The sequence below is a fragment of the Macrobrachium rosenbergii genome, chromosome 40, assembly GCF_040412425.1.
Source record: "Macrobrachium rosenbergii isolate ZJJX-2024 chromosome 40, ASM4041242v1, whole genome shotgun sequence".
Taxonomy (NCBI): Eukaryota; Metazoa; Arthropoda; class Malacostraca; order Decapoda; family Palaemonidae; genus Macrobrachium; species Macrobrachium rosenbergii.
In genome coordinates this window covers 15,675,166-15,685,165 of record NC_089780.1, presented here as the reverse complement: position 1 = coordinate 15,685,165, position 10,000 = coordinate 15,675,166, and the positions used below count along the sequence as shown (strand labels likewise).

The following is a 10,000-nucleotide window of genomic DNA, read 5'->3' as shown; positions in this document are numbered from 1 at the left end:
CTGATTTTAAAAGTCTTCCTGGAGACCTTCAGGAAAATTTAGTTAATTATTTGAGAGTGATTCCATCTTTATTAAAGGTGATGTGTTTTCTGTGGGATTCTTTGGAAGTAGGGTTCATCAAACCAAGATTGGTTTCTTTTCGAATTTTGACAGTTTTCCTTGCATGTTTTTAAATTAATTTGAAACATTTATTATTATTATTATTATTATTATTATTATTATTATTATTATTATTATTATTATTATTATTATTATTGCTACTAGGTACCTGGAGTTGTATCAAACTTTACCTAGTTTTTTCCACATGGTTTATACAGGGAACATAGGATGGAGTCTGATGATTATTATATATATATATATATATATATATATATATATATATATATATATATATATATATATATATATATATATATATATATATACATTATGGATAGATATCTTTTTATCTGCTAACTTCCTTTAGGAAAAATGCTCTAAAATTGTTTTGAATAGTGGTACTGGTAATATTGATTGACTGAGATATACATTGCTGTAGCACAGCTGTTAGTTGTCAGTGGAAACATAGACGTTGACCTCTGGGAAGAAGAAGCTCCAATACACACCAGAAATATAAAGTGGGCTACTTTATCAGCTGGAAGAAATCAGAGGGATTAATCTGTGTTGATAAAGGTCCTTCTTTTGCTTAATACTGAGGTTCTAAGGGATGGTAGATGATCCTTTGGAGTTAATAGATTGTGCTGTGCAGTCAAAGAGTCATCTCTGTTAGAAATGCAATGGAATGCATGTACGTTTTAAAATTTGACATTATATGTATTTGAATTCCATTGCATTTGTAACAACGGAAATGACTGTCTGACTGCCTCTCATATATTGCACAGCACGATCAATCAACTCCAAAGGATCATTTATCATCCCTTAGAACCTCAGGATTAGCAAAGGAAGGGCCTTTATCAGCACAGATTAATCCCTCCGATTTCTTCCAGCTGATAAAGTAGCCCACTTATATTTCTGGTGTGTATTGGAGCTACTTTGTGTTGTAAAATATCATGACAGTCACATTTACCAGTCCTCTGAAAATAGCAAGACTAGCATACAGTAAACAGTCATACCTTATGAATGTGGAATGCTGCAGTGTTAAATAAATAAGCTATAGGGTTATCGAACTACTGGAACGAGGAACTGTCCTAGACATACTTTCAGTAAAAGCACTTTCCGGTAGAAAAATCAGGTCGCACCACGTCAGACCATACTTGGCAGCATGACCTTGAAGAATGCGAAGGTGTCTACAAGGTCTTCAAAACAATAATGTATTTATAATGTTCCTTTTTAAATGTTCCTTTTAAGAAGATGTTCCTTTCATAACTATAATAAATTACTAAAGGAAGAAGTATTCCCTCTGAAGGACACTCAAATAGAATTGGAATTTCTCCGGGTGGAGGAAGGCGTGAGGCTAACAACCGCATCCCAAAGTAATTTCTGACACCAAGGGTAAAGGCTCGTAACTGCTGTGTAATGTCAGGATTACATGTCTCGTTTAGAATCGATATTTATCACTTCCGATGGCGTTTCCTCTGCCAAGCCGTTTCCTGTTGATTAGAATAAGTTTTTGTCAGTGAGAATGACAATGTTTGATAGCAGAGCGTAATCTGTACACACACGCGCATGCATATATATATATATATATATATATATATATATATATATATATATATATATATATATATATATATAATATATATATATATATATATATATATATATATATATATATATTATATAAATACACATACACATATATATGTATACATATACATATTTATATATACACATATACAAATACATATATACTTACTGTATATAATAGTGATGGCGATAAGAGGTCATTAATAATTATAATGCGTAAAATTACATAGTACATGAGGAAAGGTGCATGGCTGACTTTTCACTGATAAGGTGAAACAGCTGACAGAAGAACTAACAGGGGAAGAACAGCGTGGGTTTAGTAACCAAGGAAAATGTGGGAGAGAGACTGGTCTGGTAAATGTCTTGTGTACCGGGTTCACCCAAGGATCAGATGTTAAAAGGGTTAATATTGAATTGAATTGAATTGATTATAGAATTTAGGCCAAAGGCCAAGCACTGGGACCTGTGATGTCCTTCAGCGTTGAAACGGAAATTGACAGTAAAAGGTTTGAAATGTGTAACAGGAGGAAGACCTTGCAGTTGCACTCTGAATCAATTGTAAGGAAAGGGTGGAAAGTAAGATGGAAGAAAGAGAATAGGAAAGGAGGTACAGTAAAAGGAAAAATAAAAAAAGGTTAATGTAGCATTGCATGCCGACTGAGGAAACAACTTAATGTTTAAAAAATATACATGTATATCTATAATGTACACAAATACATGTTGATACACCACTCAGTGTATAAACGTCTATGTATCCGCGTATATAAACATAAAATCATGTATGCAATGGTTGTAGACAAATGCATTATCAGTGTCTACCCATTCATACTGTACATATATATATACATACATACACACATATACACACAAATACATATATATATATATATATATATATATATATATATATATATACATATATACATATATATATACATACATACATACATACATACATACATACATACACACACACACACACACACACACACACACACTGTACATACACTTAGATAGGAGCTTGTTCCTGTGTGAAGGATATACTGCAACAGTGACTTGCAAACTTACGTATCAATCATTCTTCGCCATCAGTTATTCATCTGCATCCACCCACCCACTGTCCAAAGCTCTTGACTAGATTATTTTGCGTCACGGCCACGATTGACACATTCCAGGGGTGTTGAAAATGTCTTCGTTGCGAATCTGCAATTTATGGTGAAGTTTGAATATTTGAGCTTACTGGATTAAGAAAGTTAGTTTGTCTGTATATTGTCTGGCTTTTAATGTGTTGGTAAATTTAGATGGGAGACTTTTCTGGTGAGTTGGTTCAGGGGGTAAAGTCAGGTATTATTTTAGCTTTATTGTGTTGAATGGATGTCTATATATACAGTATATATATAATATATTAATATTATATATATATATATATATATATATATATATATATATATATATATATATATATATTTATATATATATATATATATATATATATATATATATATATATATATATATATATATAAATATATATATATATATGTTTTATATGTATGTAGTTTATGTAACTCATTCATGCACACACATACAGTCTTGAGAAAAGTGTTTATAATTATGTTGCAATAAGAAATATTCACAGTTATGTTGAGGTGGAGAGACTGCAATAACAATTTTAATTACTAAATCGTAGTACAAGGGAGGTTTGTTTTTTCTTAATTTAATTGGTCCTTAGCCATTAATAGTCAACCATTAATCATACCCAGCTGCTTAGTACAGTCACTGATTTAACTTCATTTACTAAGATTTCCATCTCTCTCTCTCCCTTTTGACCTGAGTTCGACGAAGACGTTTGATCTCCATTCCGTCGACCTCTAATTAAAAAAAAAAAAAAAAAAGGAAAACGCAGTTTATGATCGCTAAGTATAAAACAATTTCACCCACTTACCCTATTTGACCAGCATCGTTTTGTACTTCATTTGGAGTTCGGGGGCTCTCGTTGTGGACTTCATTCTTATGCTTCCTGTACGATCGGAGTAGCGTCCTGCAAGTCAATGAGATCACGTTTTATTGTAGTTTCCTGTTGTCCCCTGGGGACAATAGGGCTCAGGAAGGAAGGAAAAGTTGAAGGGAGGAGTTTAGACATAACAGCTATATAGGCTATTTTGTGGGATGTGTTTAAAGTTTAAAAAGGAACGACAGAGTGCCGAGTACTTTCGTGTAATTTAACATGTCTTTGGGGCACAAAGCTCTGTCGTTTCTTTTTAAAGTTTTCCTGTGGCTTCAGTTGATAAAGAAATTACGTATATATATTATATATATATATAAATAATATATATATATATATGAAATATATATTATAAAACACATATATTAATTATATATATTTATATTATATATATATATATATATATATATATATATATATATATATATATATATATATATATATATATATATATATATATATATATATATATATATACCCTTGACGTTGAATTGTATAGTTCTTATGAATCTTTATGAATGAATGTCTTCGAATTGAAGTTAAGTAAAGCAAAAGACAAGAAAACTTTCTCGTAAAGTAAAACAAAAGCTAGTAGGTTATGGATCAACAAAGGGGATTATTGATGCTGGAATGTAATGGCCAGAATGTGAAGTAATATAATCACAGTGCACCTTGAGTCTTTCTTCTCTATTATGACATCTTTCTATCCTACTCGTTAGCTTGCCATTTACCACCATACCAGTAAAAAGTGGATCTTTTGAAAGTAAAGATACTTGTAGAAAAGTTGGCGTTAATTCAAACTTTTGTGACCACCAGATAGGCAGGTCTCTATTCGCTGTATACGAATGAACCAAACTTTTATACATATTCATAAGATAAAGCAGGAGACTTTTGAATAACTACACATGAAGGTTTTCATAGTAATCTGGTTGCAAGCCGAAGGTAGAGTTAAAAAAAAAAAATGCGTCTGCCAGTTATGTGTCAGCCCGCGAAGCTAATCGTGCGTGAAAGAAAACGTCCTTAATAGTGAAGTTACCCGTGGTAAATGTTTCTAGAGAAAACGAATTTCCATTTCATCCCAATAAGGAAAATTTTCAATATACGCTGTCTTCTTTAGTTTATACAAGCATAGTACTAAACTCCTGTATATCTCTATAGCATTTTATACAGTAGAGCCAACCTCTATGTGTATTTGTAAACGTATGTAGCAGTTTTTGTAAATCACAGGTTTTCGTACATGATTTATTTATTTATTTGGTTGTATTTTGCATTTTCAACTAGAAGCAACTTTCATCGCAATATTCCGATAAGAATTGAATGATCAAATAGACATCCACTGTAAACTAATTTCCCTAACCAAACCTAAGCCTATCCTTCGGAGGTCGCGCAGTAGCCTACACTTGCGTCTAATGTCACGTAAAGGCAAAGTTGTTTAATTTTAGATGTAGTTGGTAAAAGCAGCCCAAATATAGGTCTAAAAGTTTTCGGTTTCTGGTTGAATCCAGGATAATACCATTTCCGCTCATTATAGTTAAAAGAAAGTTGTTGTTGACGACATAAATATGATGACAGAACCGGCAGTCATTTTGCCACACATACACACACACACACACACACGTGTATGTATATTACACACACACACACGCACACACACATATATATATATATATATATATATATATATATATATATATATATATATATATAATATTGGGTATGCCTAACAAGATGTCAGAAAGTATGATATATCAAGAGACAATGCAATGAGTATCTGTAGATGCCATGAAAAATACGCAATAATTAAGGGACTCATACTTACATCTATAGGGCCAGCGTCCGCGGTACTGGTGCTTTTCCTGTTGAGAAGTAGGATGAGATACGAGAAGTACCTTCTCTCGCCGTTCCAGGATATGTCTCGCTCCTTCCACCAGTTGACTAAGTTCTGTTGGTGCAGAGGGAGTTTACTCTAGGGAGCCGTTTCAGAGGCAGATCCATGCTACTACTACTACTACTACTACTACTATTATTATTATTATTAATTTGGAAGAAGAGTTCCTTTGAGACATACCTTGTTGAAAAGAATGGCGCTATGTATGCCGTTGAGCTTATACTGCGTCCCATCAACTTGGCATCTTAAATTTTTTAGTTTCAGCAGGTAAATTATAAATCACTTGGCTGAAGTTCATTTATTATCTTGACATTTCTCTAACCCACTCTACCATTTACAAAGGGTGAATATCACCAGGGGTGCATGGGTATTAACCCTGTATGTATCCCCCTTTGTCAAATCCAGGGTAAACTCACGCTAAGTAAAGTCGACGGCCGCGCGAAGATATCGCTTATTAATATAATTTTTCGACCACGCAGTACAGAAATGGGTGTATGTAATACTTTGATCCCCGAGGGGCTAGTACTAAAGACGGCGTCCCCAGGAGCTTCCGCCATGTTCAGTGCTAGCGCATACCTGGTTAATACCGGGTGCACGCATAGTATATTATGTCCAAAAACTGGTTTACAAAGGAGGGGGTTGGGTTTTGCATCCCCCATTGGTCTTCTTTCCTTGTAAATCAATTTTTGGGCATGAATATACCATGTATGTATCCCTGGTGCCACTCACTTTCTGCCAATGGTAGCGTGGGCTACTGAAACGCTGGGATAATAAATGAACTTTGGTTATCAGCTTTACGATTTACCCGCTCAAATGAAAAACTTGACACCAAGTCGAGAAGGTGCAGTATAAGCATGCAAAGTGCCAACCTTTTATGTGAACTGTTATCATTGTTATAAAGACATTGGGAGGGGCATGTGAATCATTGAACGTAGCTTAGGCTAAGTAGAAAAAGAGTAATCTGTATTTTAATGCAAAGATATAGGCCTACAAACGCATAGGTGATGACAATGTTTAGGAAAAGCAAATGCATTGGGAAAGTTTTAGAGCTTGGAAGAAGGGGGAAAGATACTTTCTCCAAACCATACAGTCCTTGAACTTAGAGCTTGTGAAGAGAAAATGTAAGCAGTAAGCTCTCTCATGAAAATGAGAGAGAGAGAGAGAGAGAGAGAGAGAGAGAGAGAGAGAGAAGAGAGAGAGAGAGAGATACTGTCTTTCGTAACAAACTAGTGATGAAAAGCTATGTAACTGATTTTTGAAAACAACACCAAATATTTAGGTAATTGAAAGCTTGCTCAAAGACCTACTTTTGCTATGAATGTTAAGAAGCTCTTTAAATTATTATTTGAAAGTAATTTGTGCATCCCCCCCATGAAGTTTGTTAGTGTTCTCAGTGAATAACTAATGAAGAGTTTCAACTTGTAATTCAACTTACCACTACTCCCACTTCCACAAGGACGAGCACCACCAAGATTATGATGAAAATCAACCCTGAAGGCATAGCCGAAGTGGAGGCAGCCGTAGGCGCATCTTCTCCAAGAGCTGTAGCCACTGTGGATAGAGCCCGAGTGAGATTGTACGCGTCAAGTTCATGCATGGAGGTGTGTTTCACGTCTTCTGTTGGCGTTGCTGTTGTCATGTCAGTGGTACTGGGAGATTGGTGAACAGTTGTCGACGGTGTGTTTTGCAAGGCCAGTGGCTCGGCTTCCGATGGAAGTGCGTTGATTACGAATTGCTGATCAGGTCTGCCACTAAGTGTGTCACTGATACTGGGGCCCTTGTTCATTGCTGCAGTGTTTTCCCCATTTTCTGTGTGATCCGGTGAGGGTAGTTTGTCAACATTGGCAGGTGCAATCGAGTTGTTTTCGTGCATTTTGTCGTTGCTTTTATGATGAGTGTCAGGGTTATTTACACTCGAACTTGAGTCAGGGTTGTGCAGAATAGCATTGACTGCAGCATCATCAAGAGCTGACTCCTTTTCCTGACCATGGGATGTAGCTGTTGTTGTTGTTGTATCTTTCGTTTCCGTAATATTGCTGGACAGGAGGAAGTTGGAGTCTGAGTTGTCAACAACCGTTTTGTTTGTTGTAGAGGTCACAGGTGAGATCTCAGGCGCTACAGCCCCAGCCTGTGTGATTGTAGTTACAGCTTCAGTAGAACCTAGAAGACAAAATGAAGGTGATGTGAGCTTTATTAGAAAAGAGACATTTTACGGTAAATCTGAAAGAATAGAAATGGAAAATCTGGGGAACTTTCTTCATAAGTATGTACCCCTGACGGGTATGGATAGACAGTTCATTCCTTGTCCCTGCAAGCAGGAAGGAAAGACTCAAAAGGAAATTATTAAATGATTAAAAAATACAGAGAAGTATAATTATAGTTATACATTCAAGAAATGAATGGTGTGAATAGCTGATCAAATATGCCTGGAAACTTTTGAGAAAGAGTCATTGCTGACACTATGGCAGATAAGTGAGAGTTTGGAAATGTAGATGAAATGGAAGACAAGGTCATAGGTAAGGTTGGAGACAGTGGATTCTGTTTGTGAAGATTCTTCCGGGTGCTGAGTCTTCAGGCAATAACTGGAGTCTTAAAGAAAAAGAGGAAGACATAATTGAGGCTATGGAAGGAATGCCAGTTGCTGACAGCTAACTTACATAGAATAGTTACGAATCTTGAAAAGAGGGAAAGGGAAGTGATGCTTTGCGTAAAATTGTTAATGTTGACAGTGTAATAAAAAAAATGGGAAGAGCCTTCGCTCAAAATTGTGATACATACCGAGTGAAGAACCAAAGGAAGATCTCATAAACAATATTTTTCATAGAAAATCGAGAATGTTGAGAGGACGATCCCAAGTATTACTGATAAGCCAGCTGCTGGGAGTATAGGCATGACGTATGTAATCCGGTTGCGAGAGATTTAATTCTTAAGAACTTTGATAAGATAAAACTTGAGTGGGAGACGTATAGGATAAAAAGACGATTCATGCAGGAGCAAATGTAAAACAAGTAATTGTAAGTTTGAGGTTAATAATGAATAAATTACAAAAGATTTCATAATTATAGACACGAATCAAATGGTGATTGAGAAATGTTGTAAAATATTAGAGATTGAGAAGATTAGAAACATTGACCATGGATACTGATTCGGAGTGGGTGCAGATAAAATGCCCCCGTAGGGGGTTAGTGCCGTCAGTGCACCTCACGGGCTGCACTGTAGGCATTACTAAAGGTTCTTTGCTGCGTCCCTTCGGCCCCTAGCTGCAACCCCTTTCATTCCTTTTACTGTACCTCCTTTCATATTCTTTTCTTTCATTTTCCTATCCATCCCCCCCAAACGGTTATTTCATAGTGCAACTGCGAGGTTCTCCTCCTGTTATACCTTTGTAACCTTTCACCCTCAATTATCCTTTCAGCGCTGAATGACCTCATAGGTCCCAGCGCTTGGCCTTTGGCCTTAACTCTATATTCCATTCCATTCCAGATAAAATGCGATTTTACAGTTATTCAGTGGACGGGGATGAAGACAGGACTGTATGTTTGATTAGGATAAAGGATGAATTTAGGAGTCTAGGGTATATTCCGACCCTCAGTTCCCAGTATTAATATACGCTGAATTCTGAAAAGGTTTTTAAAATTTCACTGCAGAGCTCTTGAAAAATATGCCCTAAGATTGTTCCGTGAGGATATTGAAAACCTTCATATTTAGCGACTGCTAAAGCAGCGAGAACGAGATTATTGATGTTTGTAGAATATACTGAAGAATAAAAACATCCAATAAACCAGTGAACTAATTGAATCTCGAGTTCCCAACTTTTAAACAACATCCATGGGATTAGTGTAGCTTAACGAGTGCAACGCGGCACGGGGTTTAAATTAAAATTTAAATAATAATAATAATAATAATAATATTATTATTATTATTATTATTAAATTATTATTAGTATTATTATTATTATTATTATTATTATTATTATTATTATTCAGCAAAACCCAGTTCCTTTGAACAAGGTCACTTGAAATTCGAGCTTCCAAAGAACATGGCACTCATTTTGGAAGCAGTAACAGAAGGCAGTAGGAAATACGGAAAGAAGAGATCCGTTATTAGAATAGGGAACTAAATATTTCTGGAAAAGGATATACAGACTTCGAGAAATCCTAGCAAAGACGACGTAGGCTGTTTAAGATTACTTCTGATTTATCCATTTTTTCAGAATTTTCTTCTTCAGTATTATAACTGTCTACCTTTTTTTACAAATGGCCATCTATTCACTATGAAAATTTCAAATTCCATGCCCTTTGTTGAATAAATTCGATACTATTGAATGAGTAATATAGAATACTACTGCTACTGATAATGAGAGTAATACGTAATATGTTGTGACAAAGTACATTTGTACCGCGAGTACTATATGCTACCATA

At 35.3% G+C, this 10,000-nt stretch overlaps 1 protein-coding gene across 2 annotated transcripts in view; it reads right to left on the bottom strand.

Moving 5' to 3' along the window:
• Positions 1-1,313: 1,313 nt before the first annotated feature.
• The window catches only part of LOC136826160 (mucin-2-like), a 14,122-nt gene continuing 5,435 nt past the window's right edge, over positions 1,314-10,000 (bottom strand). Inside the window, exons 2-6 of one of the 2 annotated variants that reach the window (XM_067083194.1) lie at positions 7,014-7,738; positions 5,510-5,632; positions 3,631-3,726; positions 2,755-2,889; positions 1,314-1,589 (exon numbers count right to left, since the gene is read on the bottom strand). In XM_067083194.1, the coding sequence (XP_066939295.1) occupies positions 3,697-3,726; positions 5,510-5,632; positions 7,014-7,738 (878 nt within the window). In that variant the 3' untranslated portion in view covers positions 1,314-1,589; positions 2,755-2,889; positions 3,631-3,696. The remainder of the gene's footprint in view (positions 1,590-2,754; positions 2,890-3,630; positions 3,727-5,509; positions 5,633-7,013; positions 7,739-10,000) is intronic. The other variant, XM_067083195.1, reaches the window with a different exon arrangement.